General features: G+C 36.8%; 2 protein-coding genes across 2 annotated transcripts; both read right to left on the reverse strand.

Annotated features, from left to right (window-relative positions):
- Positions 1-1,879: 1,879 nt before the first annotated feature.
- On the reverse strand, positions 1,880-12,195 carry LOC136420492 (adhesion G-protein coupled receptor G2-like). Its single transcript, XM_066407445.1, has 13 exons — positions 12,097-12,195; positions 11,652-11,746; positions 10,496-10,618; positions 9,816-9,970; positions 9,279-9,460; positions 8,756-8,926; positions 8,392-8,501; positions 6,516-6,778; positions 5,998-6,088; positions 4,203-4,327; positions 3,667-3,775; positions 3,021-3,134; positions 1,880-2,791 (listed from the first exon to the last, which is right to left on the reverse strand). The coding sequence occupies exons 2-13, from the start codon at positions 11,708-11,710 to the stop codon at positions 2,635-2,637; spliced, it is 1,659 nt and encodes a 552-aa protein (XP_066263542.1). The 5' UTR covers positions 11,711-11,746; positions 12,097-12,195; the 3' UTR covers positions 1,880-2,634.
- A 1,024-nt stretch (positions 12,196-13,219) lies between these two features.
- On the reverse strand, positions 13,220-20,719 carry LOC136420503 (nephronectin-like). Its single transcript, XM_066407457.1, has 8 exons — positions 20,665-20,719; positions 17,536-17,589; positions 16,989-17,117; positions 15,925-16,644; positions 15,280-15,392; positions 14,980-15,038; positions 14,345-14,502; positions 13,220-13,346 (listed from the first exon to the last, which is right to left on the reverse strand). The coding sequence occupies exons 2-4, from the start codon at positions 17,573-17,575 to the stop codon at positions 16,469-16,471; spliced, it is 345 nt and encodes a 114-aa protein (XP_066263554.1). The 5' UTR covers positions 17,576-17,589; positions 20,665-20,719; the 3' UTR covers positions 13,220-13,346; positions 14,345-14,502; positions 14,980-15,038; positions 15,280-15,392; positions 15,925-16,468.
- Between the last annotated feature and the right edge of the window lie 617 nt (positions 20,720-21,336).

Raw genomic sequence — 21,336 nt, forward strand, 5'->3', positions numbered from 1 at the left:
TAGCTTGGTCCAACCCAGTTCCTTGTAATGGCGGTGGGAGATCCTGCTCTCTTATCGTATAATACACTCTCTCTGCTTCTTTGTACGTATATGAAAACGTATCTTGCTCTTCCTGACTCTTGTCAGAAGCGTCTTTACAATACCGTACCTCACTCTGGTAGACAGGTGAAGGTTTGGTAGGCGGCTGGCTGATTTTTCTGTTGCCGGACCCCATGCTTGGCTCTGCCTGTGCTTATACCTGTACTGTGCTGGCAAGTAGCAGGTCAATCACTTATACCAGTAAAAGATCTATGAATAGTGAAAATGATACCATGATTAGTCCTTAGATGAAAAGGTCCGCGTATATTCAAAACGGTAAAAGCGGTGTGACCTTTTTCATTCCTATTTTCCATCAACCTTATGCTGCGACCCCTCAATGTTCCAAAAACTATTTCCTTACCCCATATCTAACATACGAAACGTAGGGGTATCAAAGTAAAGAGTGCCTAAACTATATACATAGGGGTGTTGAAACATTATAAGGGCTGTCCCCGTTGACCAAGGACACATTGTGACGTACTACGATTACATGCTGTTTTTCAACAAGCGCCGACCAATTTTGGCATTTTTTCTTTGTCTTATACCGCAGGGTCCTCTTTGAAACAGCTTGCATCATTTTTCATTCGCGGGTCATTCAATGGAGTTGAACAGTACAATATATAAAATGGGTAAAAATAAAGCTTTACATGACATGTTATCCCCATATAACAACACTTGATCCACGCCGTTCAATTAACAATGACATGTCATCATATGCCTACACCATGCACACTTTGGTAAACGGAAACTACTTCATCTCATGACAGTGTTGTTTTGTTTGCACACCAATGACGTACAACATGCATGACATCGTGCGGAGGCCATGGTAATACAATGCTAAAACAACACTGCTTCAGAGTAGTATAAGTAGAATTAAGAAGAAATTAGTCAACGCTATAATTTCACAGTGTCTCCTTCGCGTCATCGGTGATTCTCGTTTGATGTCGGGCAAGCTTGTCTGTTTTCTAAATGTCTTTTCCCTTGATTAATAGTGTTCGATTAAAATCTTAAATAAGCTAATGTGCAATAGCTTGAGGGAGTCAAAATTAAGAGGGTGTCAAAATTAAGAAATAAGTTACTTCTTATTTTTTTAGTTTTTATTTCAATTTCATTTTTAAAACTTCTTATTCTCGTTTTATTTGGTTTGGTCTACATGTTATAATTTTCCATATATATCTACAAATGGAAAAGTTCTGTGATCAGTTCATCAGCCTTTTTGTTCTGTCAGAAGTTAGATCTTCCTTCAGTAGATAATGACACCAATCAGGCTTTAATGCTTTGCTTTTAGTACATAGCTTTAATACATAGTAAATAAATGCCCATGCTAAATAAATATATCTTGCAAAATAAGCCTGCAACATCAGTAAATTACTTGGAATAGAACTAACGATATGCATAGAATACATGATTTTAAAAAAATGTGTCCTAAATCTTTGCCTTGGATTAATGATACATCTTTCTTAATCCATTTCATGTCAAGACACGTAGCTTAAATGTAGTAATATATGGTAAATAGTATTAGAAAACCATATAAAAGTGAAAACGAACCAAGAAGGAAGCCGGAAACCGCTAGCTCTCCAACATATACAGGTCTAAGCATAAACATTTGCTATGTTGATGATAGATTGTTGATTTTTCACTATTGGGTGTGATTTATTGGACCCACATAATCAAGACTTCCACGAGGGCAGAGCTACATGGAATGCGCTAAAAGATGGACATGCTTGTATTAAATTTGATATTTAGGAAGTAATATTACAATAATAAGTTTAATACGTTTATTGCAAATTAATAATGCCCGTAGGCTAATTGCAAGTGCATGTACATGTAACACGGAGTGAACGGACAGACAATGATGAACAATATAACAATATAATGTTTGTTGAACATTCTGTAACTTTTTGCTTAGGCCATGTCGATTTGATTATATGGTTGACATCCGAGTGCGCATCCATTTTCGGCCGTTTCCAAAAAAAGTTTTCGGCCATGCTGTAAATCATGTAAAGCAGCTGCAAAATGGTAAATTGCAAAAAGAAAAAAAATCGGAAAACGGATAATAATGCCGTAGAATGCCAAAGTGAATTCAAAAGTCAAAGAAGAAGATGTGGAAGAACTAAAATGAAGAATCTATTATCCTGTATACCATAGTATGTGTTCATCCTTTCTGACCACTTAAATTTCATAATGATTTTTTGTTTGCCGAACTTGTTTTTTATTCGCACGCTCGCATCGGTTTCGGGGTTCCCAGAGGATTTCATTCACATAATCAAATCAACATGGCCTCAATATGAATAAAAACATGCTTATTACTTACAGCGTAGTTTTATTAACAACGTAATTGTTTTGGAAATTATTAAAGCAATAAGACCTTTTGTTTAAATTCGATTACCGTTTAACATTTTGGAATTTAGACGAACAAAGGAATAAGAAAACCAATATTAAACATGATGTTGGAAACTCAACTCAAGAGGCAGAAATAAGTTCGTCTTAGTCATTTTCATATATCTACGATATATGTAGTCTTATTTCGGGTCATCCTTTAATTCTTCATACAAACTATTCCATAAATATGTCCATAGGCACTGACTCTGGCGCGCTGCCTGTCCGTTGTCCCCGCGAGCCATCATCTGCATTAGCATCACTCTGGTTGGACGACGACTTCCCTGCTGAAGACATGTCTTTGCAAGAGTTTTCCACGAGACAGCAGCAATGCCTGAATTCAAGGTGAACAATGAAGTTAATAAACAGCCGACAATGGTTTACTGAATTCCTATATCATATATCAAACAATGTGTAATTTTCCCATATGACTGTGTTTAGGGGGAAGTGCATGATAACGTCATCTGATGAAACAAATAATTTCAATGAATGACTTAACTTCGAGACAATATATCTAACATGAAAAAAATACAAATGTAAAGTACAGCTTTTTTTCTACTTACTTGAACCACATGTTTTGGACTTCCTTCTGTCGTAGACAGTGGAAAATGAAGATGAAAAATCCTTGCAGTGAGTTGAATATGCAGAATAGATAGGAGAACACGATTCTTCCATCACTAGAACACAACAGAAGAGTGATTAGATAAAAGCTATTGATTTGTCGAAAATTATTAGAATCGATATGAATAGCTGGAAGATGAAATTTGCTCTCAAAAATAATTACAAAATGTACATGAACTAGTTAATTCTAATCTTGCAACAAAGCATCGTTCTACGGGAGGGATTTTTTCTTTACTGATTAATACAGGTTATATCGTCGATAAATATGCTGTGTTGTATACATCACATATGCAGTTTTAGCTAATGTGAATATGTTAAAAAAAGTTCAAAACAGGTTAGAATGTGTCTAGAAATCATAGACGAGAAATTGAGTTGCTACAATATTGCATTACAATTTAGGACAATGTCATTTTCCAGGTGTCAATGAAATATTCTATTAATCTAAATCGATAATAAAATGCAGAGGTGAGGATGACAAATTTTGATCTGAACCCATGGCGTTATCGTCTTTAAACATCAAAATGGGGGATCCCATATCTAAATCCCTTCTAGAAATCAATGTTTACTTTAATATGATTGAATCTTTACCTGATCATGAAGAAGCCGAAGATCCAGGTGAGTCCGACCAGCACCATGACAGCAATAGCCATGCGCAGCTGCTGTTTCATCGCAGTACTGCCGGAATCACCAACTCTCCCTATAAAAACGTTTCATACCTTTGATTTCTTTGATATTAAGGGGTGGGAGCTTTCAGAATTTCGTATTGACCATTCATCTAGGTAAAGTTTTCGAGGAAGAAGTTGTTGTGATTTTTTTTCTACCATTCGTTACTAAGCTGGGTTATCGACCCTAAAAGAATCTACTTTTTTCGCGGTAAACTTATATATACGCACTCGTGTCAACCCACTTACGCATTAAAGCATGTAAATTATCATGAAAATATACATATGGGTTGCCAAAAGTGTTTACGGAGGAACAAGGCATTAAAAAAGATTATGTTGCATTATAGTTACACAATTGCACAATCTAGAAAGTATAAAAAAGTGGTAGTTTTTGAGAAAGAATATTAGAACAAAATATTCTACGCATTATATTGCATTCAGGTTCAACTATTAAAAACGCACCTTCGGTCCTCCTCCGACAGACCAGCTTGCTGATGACCATGATGTACACGATGGTGTTGAACAGAAGCACAAGTCCGACAGGCAGCAGGAACCCATAGTACAGCTGATTACCCTGCAGCCAACAACTACACAAGAACGAAATACATTACTTCGACATAGAAAACTTTGCCCTATCTGTATTTCCTATGCTAGCATGTTAATACGGCAACTTAAAAGTCCATCCAAAGAATATTGGTTGCGCAAAAAAATGATTGATTTTCTATACAAGCCTCTACCAGGCTCCGCCCGATCGCTGGGTCCATCGCCTATTAAGCTTCACTGTATAGCGGACTACCCTGTATTCTTCGTTTTCACGTGACGTCACAATCGCGTTCGAACGTGAAGTCGGCCATATTGGATGATAAGCTGTTCGATCTCTGTATGGCTGCGTGTTGCGACGGTAGACCCGTCCGTGGAAGGCAGTTGTTTTATTCGGAAACGGGCTGGAAGTTTGAATAGTTAACTGCGGGCCCAAGGAGTACAGGATACGACCTACTCACCGTTTCTAAAGTAGCCTGTTATTTCATCCATAAAATCAAGTTGGTGTGGCCCTAATCAAATGAATGAATGAAAATATGCTTTCTGTAATTTTGTTAAATAAACCGTTGTTATAGTTTCGTTCACAAAGTCACGTGAACAGACTCTTTTGATAAGTTGTACAAGAAAGTTTATCGGAGTTTTCTTTACAAAGCTAACGTTAACGTTACACCTATTTACTGATTTGATTTACGAACTATCGATTTAGTTTTCTTTTGTATTGTATTGGTCCTTTATTGCCTCTATCTATGATCTTGGCATGGTGATGACCCGTATTATTGCAGACAGAAGTACGCACGTAAAATTAGCCATTCCCGGCGACGGAAAATACAACTGGAAAGGCTTGTGAAGAAATGTACACAATTTTGCCATCGTCCCAAAGTGGAGCCTACGTACTTGGAAGATTTTCCACGTGTCAGATCAGGCATTAAAATGTATTCAACAGATCCACATTTCGTCGGTTACTGAGAAGCACAAAAGCGGCCAGGCGGTTATCCATAAGAGCCGCAGGGGAAACATCGCACAACGCTGGAAACAATTTGGACATCGTTGCTCGGCGATAGCTTATTTTATTTGCTACTTACCTGCGATCATCGTAAGATGTATGTGCCCGGCGCTTATGATAATAAAACATTTGAGTGGATCAGTTAGCCTTGTTTTGGGGTAAGCTGAGTATATAAAAACCTTCTGAAATGCCGATTGTTTTAAAGACATACGGATCAAAACCTATTGTTGTAACCTTTTCCTTATATCAAGCGTTGGCTAGACTACTTAATGATCCACAGTGTGGAGACAAAAGCAGCACACTCGGACCCGCAGGTAACTTAGATGGCGCCGTTGTTCTATATTCTGCCAGGTTATCATCCAACATGGCGCCCGCGCGTGACGTAGCGGTTTTCGAACGTTCTGTGAAAACAAAGAATAGCGGACTACCCCTGGCATAAACTATTCCCTCTATTTGGCCGATTTCTACTATATTCCCTGCGATCGGGCGGAGCCTGGTAGAGGCTTGTATAGTAAGATCAGTCTTTTGAGTAATAGATGGATTCAGTGTATTGGAAGGAAATACGCGTTAATTTTTCCCCGTATTTTAGGTTTTATTCTTCACTTCAGCTGTCATATCTTTTGAATTTATCAAGAATACTGATTGTCAACATTTCATTCACATTAAAAAATGGTATGGTTGCCATCGCAAAAAAAGTATTATTTCATAACTTACATGCTATTGCTCCTATGGGTATCATTTTCATTAGGATAGGTACTGGGGACGTCCACAACAAGGGTAATGATGGCAATAAGGAAGGGAAGACCTGAAACGTTAGAAAACATGCATTAGTCTAGCTATAGGAGAAAATCTACTACTGAAACTATCATGTTTACATCTTTAACATTTTCATTTCAACGTCTGTAATAATGTATACAGAATATGTACACATTATTATATTGTTTTTATTTGAACAAGGCACATGGCCCAATGAATTGAAGAAAAGAACCGTGATGCTATAATAAAGGTGATAATGATGCCTACATTTCTATGTGCGTTTTCTATACATGTACATGTATATTAATTATTAAGACAATTGAGCTCCCATGACATCTTTCACAATATTGTTATCCACATAAACGGGTGGCAAACGTTTCAAGGTATTTAAACGAAAAAATGACGTCATGTGTTTACCGAAGCGATCGGGTCGGTCGTTTGGACATATCTAACACGACAAATGTGAATCAACTTACCCCATGCAAAGATAGCCGCCTTAATGAGAAGCTTGGAAACATGTGCCCCCAAAACTTTCACAAAGGCCAGGTACATGTTGAAAGCTTCAACGGCCATCCACATAAACGCAGCTAATAGGAAGTAGTGCAGTGAAAACGCCACGATGGTACAGCCGACTGGGGAGTTGGTTGCTTCTATGCCTGCCAGGAAGATGATGAGAGTTGCCAGCAAGGCTGCGCAAAGGTTTACAAGGATGTGTTGTGGCCTTGTCTGGCGAAGCTCCCTGCAAAAATGAAGTAAAATGGAAAAAAGTAAACAAGAACAAAACTTTAGGAACTGTACGTCTTGAGAAACATTCAGCAACAGCAATTTCATCTTCATAGAAAAATGAACACAAATTTTAGAACCATACCTTACAGGAAACTACAGTTGGTACAAAAAGTTTGAAAACTTGATTACAGTCTATCATATCTACACTTATACGTGATCAAATGCACGGTTTTATATATCAGTGGAAATATACTGGGCAGTGTGTTTATCTCATTATGAATTAAAACATGTTAATGAGTTGAAAGCGTTATGGGAACAAAATGTTTCAGTTCCACTATTTATATTCAAATCTATCTACTAGTATGTTTACGTTTGTGAAGGTTAGACATCCAGGTAAACAACATATAAGGAGAACATTAAGTTCACACAGGAGGAGAGCCAGAACAACACACTGCCCTTCCTGGACTCAAAAGTCATTGTGGAAGAGGACGGCCACCTCAATGTGGATGTATACCGGAAGCCCACCCACACCGACCAGTACCTAGCCTTCCAGTGCCATCACCACTTGGAACAGAAACTTGGTGTCATCAAAACCTTGTTTCACCGAGCGGACACCATCATCACTTCCGAAGAAGCCAAGTCCAACGAGCACAGACACCTTGAGAACGCCTTGAACAAGTGTGGCTACAAACGATGGACCTTTCACAAAGCCCTCAAACCTGCTGACGAATCCAAGAAGCCTTCGAACGAGAAACACATGCAAAAGAGGAAGACAACAGCGAATGCCACTATTCCGTACATCCAAGGAGTTTCAGAGAAACTCCGGAGAATCCTGCAAGACTTCAACATCGCCACCAGCTTCAAACCCAACTCTACCCTCAGACAGAAGTTGGTCCATCCCAAGGACCGCGTACGCAAACACATCAAATCCGACGTCATCTATAGACTTAAGTGTGAACATCCACAGTGCCGCGACACCTACATTGGAGAAACCAGCCAACCACTGAAGACAAGGTACAATCAACATTGCAGGGCTACAGCAAGCAAGTACTCATCGGCCATCTACCATCACATGAAACTTAACAAGGGACACTCATTCAGACTGGAGACAACGGACGTCCTGGATCGTGAACCGCGATGGTACGAACGCGGAATCAGGGAGGCTATCTACGAGAGGATCTACAACCCCACCTTGAACAGGAAGGGAGGACTCCGCGTAGAACTCTCGGGTACCTGGGACCCCACCCTCCCCCCACCCAAAGGACAATAACTTTTCCTATGGTGTTGTCTTACCATAGGAGCCTTCCTACCTTATTTTACATTACAATGTGTTGTCTTACCAAAGGAAGCTTCCTAACTTATTTTACATTACAATGTCGCTTTTGCATGACTGTGTGATTTGCCATGTAAAAACCGGTTTTTCTAGTTATTGTATATAAGTACTGATTCGTTCTGCTAGTTCACTTTAGTGACGCTGAAGAAGAGTGATGGATGTCACTCGAAACGTCCGGAAATAAATCTCCGAATTTTTATCCAGTTGTAGAGTTTGAATTTCTCCTTATATACTAGTATGTTTGATCGTTTGATCGGTAATTAACAGCCTGACTAACTCTCCGAGAAACTTACTTGAAAATCAGGTAGCTGATAATAGTAAGGATGAGGCCTGTAATGGACAAGACAATCCCGACCTTACTGATGATGTCCAGTGCATAGCTGTGCAGGCCCTCGTAGATGTCCTAAAATACAAAAGTGATATGTATAATAACAGTAAGTCGTAACGGTTATAGTGTCTTAGATCCAATTACGACAGAGTATCACAATGCAAAGTCCAACATATATGAAAGATTTTGCCATGTGGGGTGCCCTCAATCACGCCTTCCTTTGGAATGGCTTGTTGTACTTATAAACAAATAGATACCCTGCCTAAAAAAGGGACGTTCCGCATACTGAGGTTTTCATCTTAACTGCCTATATTTCTTAATTGACTCACCATCAAAACAGCAAAATTGGTAAGATGGCTGCAATTGCACACCACCCTATCATTGTTAATCCCAACAAAGTCACATCCTGATGTTGACCAAGCACCGACCCCTTCTTCAGCATTAAAGTCCCAGAAAACACATTTTATGTTGTTGACGGTGCTGTTTGTGCTGTTTTGAATCTTTAACGGAATACAAAAATTTTGATAATTAATGAACCATAACGTAAAAAGTGTCTGAAAATGTTTTAACCATTGTCATGGGTTGTACATTTTTTTTTCCAATTTTACATAACGTGCTTTTTTATGTCAGAAAAATACAATAAAGTAAACAACGATAACACCATGATATAAAAACGAAAGTCTTCTAAGATGGTTATGTAAATAGTTATAATGTAAAACCTAAAAATGACAAGAAATGCTAGTTCTGTACTTAGTGCAGTCAGCAAAGCAAAACCTAAAAATTGCATTTTGAACATATACTTTGCTGTGAAGAAATAAACAAATATACAGAAAGTCGTATTAATACACTTACAATAGGTAGGTATCTTGTCACTACAGGGGTCGAAAGATTCTTGAATTCAATGCCAGTGACTCTACTGGCAATTATCCTGCTGTTGACCCTGGTTTTCGTTCGAGTTGAGGAAGGAGCTGTCTGTTTGGACTGAAACAACCGGCTGCTCTGATAGATGATGAAACTCAGGCGAACTTCCACATCTGTTGTGTGATTGATAATACAAATAGGAAATTGTATATTTCTTTCAAATATTGTAAAACAAAAAACAGTATTTTCCTGATGAAAGGCGAATGGTCGAAGCACTATAATAGGCATGTAAATTGTTTCAGATAAACAAGCCGTGCTTTGCAAATATCAATGCTTATTACCTAGAAAATGAAAATCAAGCCAATGACCTGCCCTTTTGGTGTTATCAAAGAGATGATTTAAAAAAAGTTAATCAATCAGTAGCTTCAGTGATAAAAGCCAATCCACTTTGTTGTAAACGACATAGTATATTTTCAAGTATTGAATGAATTTTAATCAGGAAATATCAATTTCTATAGATCATCTAACCTGGTATATTTTCATTCGAAATGGTCGATCCAAGTTCTTTAGGTAAAGCTATCGAAGCATCCACTTCATCAATGGGTATATATGATGAGTCAGAGTAGGACCGTACAAATCCGCTCTCAAGATCTTCTTTGCCGTCAAGGGATGCAAATCCAACACTGTAAAAAATAAAAGGGTCGCTTTAGAACACACTCTGCTAAATCTAGAGCGAGACCGGCTATTAAAAGCTTACATACACCTAGATCGGTTGACAATTACTGACGTTACTGGTCAATGAATGGTCCAGTACGTTAATGACAAATTATAAAAGCTGCATTGTGCACATCAAAAATAGTTTTGTTGTGTTGACATGCTGCAAAGCTGTCTGCTTATTATTGTTATCTTCGCCGAGAGGAGAAGATTTTGTTTTCGGTTGAGACAGCTGCTGGGTGGGTCTGTATGTATGTCAAGAGCATAACTCAAGAAACCTTGGATCTCTATGATTTTTGGTTGGTGTATAGTTGTTGTGCAAATGAAGGTCAAGTTGAAAATGAGTTTAAAGATTTGGGGGCATATTTTCTGAAAGTGCTATGGTCATGATTTTTGTGTGGTAGATAGTTCATGCCACAGGAAGTAAGTTGTGTAACTTTACTCTAAACTATTCTATACAATACATTTTCTTCTCGTTACAGTTGTCTCTTTACCTGTTGATCAGTTGTGAAGCCGCAATCTGATAGGTTTCCACTCCAATATTTTGCTCAATGCGTCGGAAACGGTTTGACGTCAGGTTGATACGATCGTTGAACTGCTCTTGAGACCGTACAATTCTGTGAAGACAAATACGTAGCATTAATACAAAACAATATCCAAAAGAGATCTTAAAACATGTCTACGAGCTATCATCTTTGATTTCTAGAAAAAAAGCAAAAATGATGATTAATCTAGCATTATAAACTATGTTTTCGTCTTCGAAAATTTGAAATTGATATTCTGAAAAAGTCTTAATTTCCCTCTGGCAGCTTAGAGTCCATTCCAAGTCACCGCGAGGGTAGTTATTGTCATAATTTAGAACTATTTTCAAGTTATTGTTATTATTTGTGTAAGAGATATGATACTTTTGAAATATTTTGAATGTGATTTCAACTTTCTAAATATTTCTTAAGTTTTCTTAAACTTTAGAAATATTCATGATGTAGAATATGATATTTACAATGGTTTCTAAATAATGCTAACAGCCTTTTACCATTATTTACAAATTTTTACAATTTCTTACCATTTTCTACCATTATTTGTAACATCTATATAAATAGGTCAGAGGGCTGGGAAGAAAGCAATTCACACATCCTTGCGAAGTATAGGGAAGAATGCTTTTCACAAAGGACCGAGCGGTGTCCTGCAGTGAAGTCTAAAGATGTACAAAGGCAGACAGAAGGGCCAGATTAGCACCTACTTTTATGGGGGCAATTACTATTCTACCATTGTTAACCATTTTCTACCATTTCTTGTTAATATTTCTAAAAGTTAAATAATCACATAGATGTTTAGAAGTTATTACAAATAAAGAGGTTTTTGTGCAGTTACTTTCAAAATATTTCTAAATTATATAATTAAATTCAAATAAATTCATATTTTTGTATTTGATCTTTTAGAAAAATTTAGAACTATTGTCAGTCAGATATTCTTTTATTAGAAATTTTTCAAAATGATTACAAATATTATTATAAAACCCTCGCGGTGACTCGGAATGGACTCTAACTAAAACGTTAACAATTCCGATCAATGCATTCAAAATTGATATGTTCAATTCATGAACGTATCTACATTTATCTAATGGTTAATGATATGAAGCATATCTTGTACCTAGAGGGAGCCTGATCCTTGATTTGACTCCGATAGAGGACGTCATCATCAGCATTCATTATCTGATCAATGGACGGGACTACAGAGTAGCCAACCTGTAAGTTAAAGCACATTTAGACGTTTTATTTGATATAATTAGAGGCTAAGATGGTTACGTAATGATAAATCCACTACAAATATCAGTTCACAATGTGTAACCTTCAGTTTAATGGGAAGACCAAACTCTTCAAACATTGGAAAGACACGAATATAAATAAACGACACAAGACCGAGTTTAAGGGCAACTATGGCTCGGATGATGCAACACGGAGAAACCTCACGAAGAAGAACAAGGGGTCCAAAGTCTAGGTAAACAATATATTTGCAAACAACGTATATTGCTTCACATTTCTAACAAGTTAGGTTTACGTTTACCTTTGAAAATGTGTATACTGTTGAGACTCACATTTTCATCGCCAGTGGTTTGTGCAATGTTTTCAAAGACAGTTGCGGCGTCTGTGATGTTTTCTGACGAAAGTAAACTCCCGATAGACGTTAGAATCTGTAGGTCGTAAAATTTTAAAATCAACCATGATAACAAGGGAAATCACTGCCTGAGACGTAATTATCAATTTCTTTTTCAGATGTCCGTAACTCCTGATAATGTAGCAGAAGTTACGGACATCTGAAAAAGAAATTGATAATTACGTCTCAGGCAGTGATTTCCCTTGTTATCATGGTTGATTTTAAAATTTTACGATTAAATTGTAAACAGCATTTTCTCTCGAAAGTATACATTTTAGTCACTTGATGGTAAAAACTTCACTTATTAACTATGGGGATAAATCTTTTGCATGTCTTTCTTAATATAGATTACCTGTGCCAGATTAGACAAATCTAACAGACAATCTAACAGCTCTGGGCTAAGCCAGCTGACTCCGGTCTGAAATGTTCCGGTACATCTTCGAACAGTCAGGGGAATGCCGGCTGGAAATTCAAACAAAGATTGGAGAAAAAAAAATTAGATTTATGTTGTAATCATAGGTTTTGATATGCTACAAAGTGTTTTGTGACATATTTTGTTAATTTGAAAGAAGCTCATAATTGTCATAATATGTCCTTAAAACAACTAATGGGATAGTACATTTCCTATCATCACTATTGGCTCAGTAGTGGTCTGAAATGCCGCAGTTCAATACAGATAAGACTGACACGTATAGCAATTAATACCCGGCCCAGCTTGTTTCATTGTATTTTCAAGTATCCTATTGGTGGTTTGTATGTCGGTTATTTGATTGGCTGGTTTTGATTGTTCGCTGGGCGGCTGCCTTTCTTTAGCATAAAGCTATACAAGAGCGCCAAACTATGACTTATTAAGGTTAACATTGTATGTGGAGCAGTAAACTGCACTAGTTGATCTCCTGGTTTAAAATCTTTTTTCCATATGAAGAATAGCTCTATTTCTGACTTAAATTCAGATCACCACCAAAATAATTAAGGTTTTTATTATTGTATAAAATGTCACAGAGCTTTGTAATTTATGCCCACATATCTGTGTCGAAGTAAAGTATTTTAGTTGAGTCATACCGATGTTCGTGTTGTTTGCACACTGTTGTGTTGAGTAAGAGTGTTTGTTCCCCGCAGTGCTTGGGAAGGTCACGGTAACAGGGATGGAGGATGGGTTTGTCACTGTCATCGTTTCACCGTAGCAAGTTACTGTCGGGTTTAAAATGTTAATGATATTTTAAAAAACATTTATTACTAAGTTGAATGGATATAGTATTATTCAAAACGAAACAGACATTTGCGCAATAAATACACCTTTATAGTGTTTCAGAAAGCTAAAACATCCGATATCATATTTCCAGTATTGGTTCCTGTCACCAGCTTATTATATCAAATGTTGGGTATTACTTTGATGATGTCACCTTAAACATAGCAACTGGTTCAGAATCGGACATTGGGGCTCTCTACAAAAATTACTTGATTTGCAAAATCCCATAGTTCTTCCTGATTATATAAAATTTGAAGATATTGAAATTTTCTCTAGCTACCGGAATCTTTTGTTCTCAAGCAGCGGACTAAGAAGCGGTTGTTGTTATTAATGTGACGTAGTAATAATGAACGTTTAATTCAATTACCTGGCGTAGGCAATCAAAAGCATGGAGTTTGATCCTCATTCATTAAGTGTTAAGTATTATCAAAATGGTGTGTATCTAGTGTACATGTTTATATTCAATGAATTATTCTGTATGTATAGTGTATTATGAGACATTTCGCTGTTTTCAGTTTTATTTGTGTGATTAACACTTTAAGTTTTAATAAAAGAACATTGATTTAAGTCTACAGGCAAAGAACATATGTTAGTATATTTTGTCTAAAAGATTCGAAATGAATTAGGATTTCGTCGATAAACAAGATACCCTGTTGTGCCATGATTTTAGTAGAATAAGGCTAGCTTTCAAGAATTTGTAAAATAAATAAAATCGTGACCATAGCTGATTCAGAACACGAGATATTGTAACCAGCACTTTAGCTGCAGGACGGAAGAAAGCCGATAGGGGCTCATTATTTAATCACCTTTCCCTTCTGCAATCTCTACCCATGAACGTAAAATAGTCATTGCTTTTTTTCAGTTCTCATTTCCACAGACGGATAAACGTACCCTAAAACATAACATTTTAGGCGAAAGTAATAATAAAACAGTAACGTACTTGCACTAAAGAGTGTCACATTGTTTGGATCCACCCCAAGAGAGCTAGGTGTCTGCACAGCTGTCCTGAGAGCATTGGAGATACTGTGGTAAAGGTCCTGATCTTGAAGCACAGAACCCTGGATGTTAATGTTTTGACTTGTGATAATACTTCCTGGTCTGCAACAAATAGAATCAGGACATTTTAAATCCAAATCAAACTATACCTATCTGCACATTAATTGCAATGGATAAGATAATAAATAAAGATGTCTACGGAACAAGTGTAATATCGATGTTAATGTCTATGGCAAATTAAGGAACACTTCTGGACAAAAAGTCCAATATGTACAGAAAATTCAAAGATAATTGATGCGTTTACTAATAATCAGATAATTTACAAATCCATTTAATAATACAATAACACTTGGTATGAGATTACATAATAATAAGTTGTATAGCCCACAGTCTCGCATAGTGCTCCAAAATGCAGGAAAATGCTATAAGCAAAACATTTGATATACTAATTAATTATCTTGATCCTACTTAAATGTTCTGGACATGTACCATTTACATAATGTCTGTGTTGCAACTACACACTAATCGATCAACACTATTCGTCTCGCGGTATGAATTAGTTCAACAAATCAGACTTACCTTGCATCCTTTACTCTGATTGAAATCTTCCCCGGGACACTTCTTGCAGCTTGCAGGTACTAAAGGGAAATCTGTTTAAGATTCTAGTAGACACCATTAGGTAAATAATTATAGATAACAAATTATATGTTTAAATATATCGGATATTTCTTGAGGTTTCATGATTAAAATCATAAGCTGACTACATATATCTTAACGCAAAACCCAAGAATGCGAGACAACAGTTGTCCGGGCAGTTTGACATATCCTTGAAATATGCTTTCATAAAGGTACACAGATATACATATGTTGTTATCTAACCCAGTTCTTGACCTCTGCGCTGATACTTTGGAAAGCAGCTGAATTAGAATCTGCCATCTCAGGAGTGAAATTCCTGGCAGTTATCCTGATGCTAGAGACAAACGTCATGGTATCTGGGAGGAATATAGAGGATGTGTTACTTAACTTATTTGTATCTCTGTAACGATATCTAGGGATTTTGTGGACTAAATAGGAGAAAAACTAAATATATTTGGCCTTTAGCTTGCATGCTTTGCAAAGTCTCTTATTAAATGTACACTTATCAATTTTTGGTTTGTTCTATATGTTTGACTGATTTTCATTCTAAATGTGTTTTTTCCCTCAAAAACAAAATAGATGCATATGACTATTGCCACTCCATTATGTGCCGGTCAACTGCTTACTATCTAAATCTATATACCACGGTTTTAGGCTTGGCAGTGCTATTACTGCATTATAATCAATGTTCAAAGTAGTCTCATGTTTAATCGACTCATTCTGGCAAAATATGTTGACAATTATAAGCCTAATATCGTAAGCTGCAATTATTCCGTATTTTACTGTTGGTAGTGTGCTTGAACACAATATAATGAAGTTCACCATATTAGAAATAAGAACGAGTACAAGTATTCAGTAAAAGAATTGCGATATCCTTGGAGTTCAAACCTTCTGGGAGAACCGTCACAGTGCAATCAGCGGACTACGTCTCACCACCTGAAGTACTCACGATGCACTTGACCTTGTGAACACCACTAACAAATTCATACCTGCAAAATTCACGTTTATATTACGTCTAAATTACCTTACTTGGTACCCGTAAGCCTGAAGGCTTAAACAGTTTAGTAGAAAAGTAAAAGGTTTCCGATATTTACTTTGGCAAATCCTGTTTTCCTACATTTTGTCCCTGCTTTTTCTCCCAATGCACTTTGCAAAGCGTAAGTTAGCCCGATAATGATTTAAGATTTGACACCATGCTAGCACTGAATACGAAATAAAGGTGTAATGTTCAAATCAACTCAAATCAAAGTAAACCCAGTAGAGATAAACAGATAAAGGTAATACAGGTTGTTTGAGCCAGTGTTATTATGACACGATTAAATAGTAAAACGTGCCCTACACGTTCTGTTATCACAGTTACGTAATAGATCTGACTCTTCCAGGTTTGACCGACTATAAAGGTGGTGGTGACGTCATATACAAAAACCATATGTTAAGTAAGCACCAACCTGAAGACAGGGCCTCTCTGATTTGGTATAGCTGTTTCATCCACAGTCCACAGGTAGCTAAAATCGTCAGGAAACCCTGTTGCGTTGCATGTTATTGTGATCGTTTCTCCCACTACTAGACCCTGAATCTCCACGGGACCTATGTTGACATCTGGTGGAACTTTTCAAAGAAAATAACAACAGTTGTAGTCTTTAGCTTGGGAAATCAAATACTATAATATATCAAACCGAAGAAAAGTCTATATTGTCGAGTGTATTTTATTTGTTACTTTGTCTCCAGGTGTACCCAACAGTTGGCCTAACTTCTAGGGTGTTTGGACAAAAACACAAAGGCCTCGGTTTTGAATCCACTGACATGCCGACGATGTTGTACCCATACAAAATGCACTTTTATCCTAAAAGTGGCTGTAAAAATGGGAACCTGACTACGGTTGGGGAGGTAAAATGCGGTGTGCTAAATAAAATGGATAACAATGCATCAAAAAGGCTAAGGGCTACCTTTACCTTTGGGGGTACAGCTATAACCATCGCCGCTGTAGCCTGAGATACAGTCACAGGCATAGCTATTGGGTGTGTCAGTGCAGGAGGCATAGGCGCTGCAGTTGTGGGACCCTTCTGCACACTCATCTACAGCTGTAAGACAATAATTTCTTATGTCATTTCTGAACTTAAACGTCTATTAAATGCATTTACTTAAGCTTGCTTTAGGTTTTTTTTGCGATTTGGTAGTTTACTTTGATTCCAGGTTTTATGTCCGAAGCCTACTAGGCTGTCTCCTATTATGAAATAATTCTTTTACTGATTGTTTCTTTTTAATTTTACCCATGATAATATGAGTACATCAATTTGGTTAGTGACTTCATATCAAATGTATAGCAGTATGTATAACGAGAAGATTTATTACTTATTCATAAGAATGGGTTTCAATTCTGATGGAACAAACAAACATACAAACAATTCAATATGATCCTTTAAGTATTCTTTAGTAATTTGTAAACTCATGTATAGCATCAAACATCAGGGTATAACGACAGATGCATATTCAACTTACATAACGATTCTGGTATCGTCATTGTCGGGAACATTGTCATCCCTGTTGGTAAAGCTGAAAAAAAAAATATTTTATCAGTTCACTCTTTGTGGAACAATCTTAGACAAGAGTCTGAAGACCCCTAATCTCCATGAAATGTGTTTTTATATAAAATGTGTTCTATATAACAATTGTTTTATTTGCCCAAGTAATTTTTTGTTGCCGCTGTTTTTTTCTTTAGTTATTCTCCATAGAAGACTTTTACAAATACTCCATTGCAGTTCCAGTGACACATACCAGGGGGCCCAAATCGACCTTGACCTTTCTCCTCTTAACACCTACCTACATACCAAATATCATTACAATCCATCTACACGTTCTTCAGTTATGCTGACTTCAAGCATCCACGCAAACACACGAAAAACAATATCCCCATGAAAAAGTCTTTTTCGTGGAGATACTAATGCTCGCAATAGCTTATTCCATATCCTGTTCAGCCCTTTAACATAAATTTCTTGGAATAGTTTATCATTGGTGTTTCAGATTATATCTTGATATCACCGTTAGCACGGTCATTTAATTAAAGGGATGTCAAGTATTTGGGCATTCTTTGTCATTCCATGAAAGCTAAATGAATTAAAGTACATAAGACGCAAATGATACCAGAATCTAAAATTTCCTATAACTATATTAACTATAATACTGTTTTTGAATAACAATGAATTGTGCACAATATTCACACCTCGGATGTTATTGAACATCTAACCATCAAAACATCATACCTCCAGCTTCTGATTCATCCCACCAGGTAATTACACTAATCAGTGACTTGACCACTCATGACGTCACAATGAACATGGAAGCCGATATGGAACTATGCACTGATGCTAGGAAGAAACGTTCTTTTTAGAAGCAAACAAAATACATTGTTATGTCTTTTAATTTAATGTTATCACGATAACTAAACATTGGACATAAATAATGTTTTTTCACAAGCCCTGGTGTAAGGTTCCTAACCAGCTGTCGTGTTCATTGTGACGTCCTGAGTGGTCAAATCACCGATTGATACAATTACCAGGTGAGAAGAGCAGATAAGAATCAGGAGCTGGAAGTATGGTTTCAGATGGTTCAATGTTGGATAACATCAGAAGGGTGGTATTAGTTTCAAATGTTTGTTTTCATTGGATTATCATTCCTAAATGTTTTATTTTGGTACAGAGTCTCTTATGCACTTTGAACTTCGGTACTTGCAAACTACCCTTTCAGTATTCTTTTCTAGCATAGGGAGCAAACTAATGGATATCGAATGGTCTTTTACGGGAGAAACGGAAAAATTGAGGTACTTTAAGAGTTGGCAAGGATTGAGTGATTTTGATTTATTTTGCTATTCTTTACCTTGAATCTTTACCTTGAACCACAGCCAGTCGATACCCTCACGGGTAATAAGGCTGTCCTAGTTGTGGCGGTAGTAGCATCAGTATGTGAATTGGTACTCATATAGGTCTGGATGCCGTCCCCATTCCTGCCCCAGTCTTGTTTGTTCATTTTCGATTCAAATCCCTACATGCAAACAGTAATGCAAACCAATCGATATCTCAAAATTGGCAATAGCGGTTCCAAAAAAGGTACTAGGAGTAAAAAACCAACATCTTTTCCTCAGGAGAAAATAGCTATCCACCCCTATCCGCTAAAGAACAGTCATGACCTAAGCATGTTCGAAACAGAAGATAATATCAAAATCGGGCATCTTGCTGCTGTACAATAAAAATCCACCAGCGAGACATGAATGTTATCTTGTATTTTATATGTGAAGATCTGCTAACAAACCTAATTTCGTAATCATCAATTAAGGACTTCATGAGCTTTACTGTTAATGAACATATCCTACACACCAAGACAGACAAAAACAAACATAAACTTGACCGATCCTGAGTTTTTCACTTTTTTAAACTTAAACAAAATTGGCCTTTGCAGTTAAAAAAAAGCAGTTAGGAAGCAAAATCCTCTGTCACGTTTTAATAAGCTAAAGGGCTACATGCTATCAGATCATGACTATAAGGCCAAAACACGAGATAATGATTTATGAAGACCATAAATTCCTCGCATTACCAGTGCCCCATTTTAAAAGTGTCTTGACATTCATAACACCTACCGAAACATCAAAGAATCTTAGAATTAGTAGTGTAAGTGATAGTTTAAAGTGGACATGTTGAAGTTTTCATATAATGGTTATACTTGTACGTAGGTTAATTATTTTGTATCCCATTGTTTGTTGTTTGCATGTATAGTTGTAGAGGACTTAACGGAAGTCGCTGCACTATTGTTGTGTCAATAAAGATTTCTTCATCAAATATCATAGGGATCCATTTACAGATTTTCAAGTGATGGTGTCCTCAAACAACCGCATCCAACGAACCAACCAAAGAAACAAACAAACAAACAAATAGTCACCCACAAGCGGCACCGAAACATAACCTTATCGACAAAAGGAAATAACAAGATTTAGAGCACTGAACTATTTGCTTTTTATCCATTTTTATGACTAATAATCCTCACATTAACATATGTATCAAAAGCTAAATCCAAACACTTAAAAATTGATAAAATAGCTAATTTATTACCAAGCCATGCATGCATTTCAAATGTGTGTGTGTTCATTTTCAAAATGCATATTAAAAGAAAATGTTAATTCTTCAGCAACCTAAGTGGTGACTCATGACTGGAAATTCTCGACATAAGCATAAGCAAGCTAAGTGGTTAGTTAGACCGCCAAACTACCACAACACAAACAGGCTCTCACTTTTTCCCAGTATGAGTCATGTAATTGGTCATGCGTCACACTTACAGTAAAATGGTGTCATCCTTAACCAACATAATTAGGAAGTTCGCCTTTTTTGGTTACGGCTGTGTATTTTTTTTCTATTTCGCTTCTAAGCTTTAAACTATATAGTGCTTTTTTCGTTGCCCAAAGCATAGCATAACCTGTTGGTTTTCGTGGAACTTTTTTGAAAGAGGTATAAGATATGAACTTCAAAACCCATGAACACAGCCTTATAATAAGTCTTTGTACCCACGTGGAAAAGTGAAATATCGTAATAAGATAGTAGCACTATCCATCTGGTTGTAAATAGATAAACGATGGTGACTTACCTTCTTCTGAAATCACATTGCAATGGAATAGTAGAAGCAACACGAGTGACCACAAGGAATTAGGCATCGTTACATAGTATTTATGATAAACAATGCTTGCTGGTGAACTGCAAACTTAAGATAGCACAAAGATCATGATGGGGCGTGTCGAATGGCAAAGAATGATACCAGTCCTTCACAGTGGTGACGAAGAGCTATTGCGATCAGGAAATGTCATTGGTTTTGCGCAGGTCACTAATGTTTTCAGTCAAAGGTAACTCGAAAAATTGCATGATGAAACATAGTGAACTAATCTTTCCTGCTGTCGATCTAGAATTTACAAATTTAACTCCCTTTTTTTCCAGATACTTCATTCAACATTGCGTACCATATATAGTTTATATATTTTTTTCTGTATAAGGGTTGCTTTTCAAGTTCTTTAGAATGATTTTGCATTTAGAAAAACGTGTGTGTGGCCTTGGTTCAGTGCGATGATTACTACGCTCCACAGGATAAAACTGGCTTTTTAAAGTGTATTCTGCTCTCTGACCTGTAAGAAGGTAACCACTGCCTGAGCTAATTAAGTCACAAACTGACAGGGCATGTTATCACATACAAAGGATCGTTAAATCTAACGACAGGTACTAAATGAGCACACGGATATAACATTTTATATCTTAGGATTGGTTGATC

Source organism: Branchiostoma lanceolatum, chromosome 15 (assembly GCF_035083965.1).
Source record: "Branchiostoma lanceolatum isolate klBraLanc5 chromosome 15, klBraLanc5.hap2, whole genome shotgun sequence".
Classification (NCBI taxonomy): Eukaryota; Metazoa; Chordata; class Leptocardii; order Amphioxiformes; family Branchiostomatidae; genus Branchiostoma; species Branchiostoma lanceolatum.

Excerpts from the sequence above, each read along its gene's own strand:
- LOC136420492 (XM_066407445.1), bottom strand. The coding sequence starts at position 11,710 with ATGAATGCTGATGATGACGTCCTCTATCGGAGTCAAATCAAGGATCAG. Across the intron at positions 8,927-9,278 it reads TGACAAGATACCTACCTATT|ATTCAAAACAGCACAAACAG; the intron begins GTAAGTGTATTA and ends ATTCCGTTAAAG. Across the intron at positions 3,135-3,666 it reads TTCGGCTTCTTCATGATCAG|TGATGGAAGAATCGTGTTCT; the intron begins GTAAAGATTCAA and ends GTTGTGTTCTAG.
- LOC136420503 (XM_066407457.1), bottom strand. The coding sequence starts at position 17,575 with ATGACAATGTTCCCGACAATGACGATACCAGAATCGTTAT. Across the intron at positions 17,118-17,535 it reads GACGATACCAGAATCGTTAT|CTGTAGATGAGTGTGCAGAA; the intron begins GTAAGTTGAATA and ends ATTGTCTTACAG. Across the intron at positions 16,645-16,988 it reads TTATAGCTGTACCCCCAAAG|TTCCACCAGATGTCAACATA; the intron begins GTAAAGGTAGCC and ends TTCTTTGAAAAG.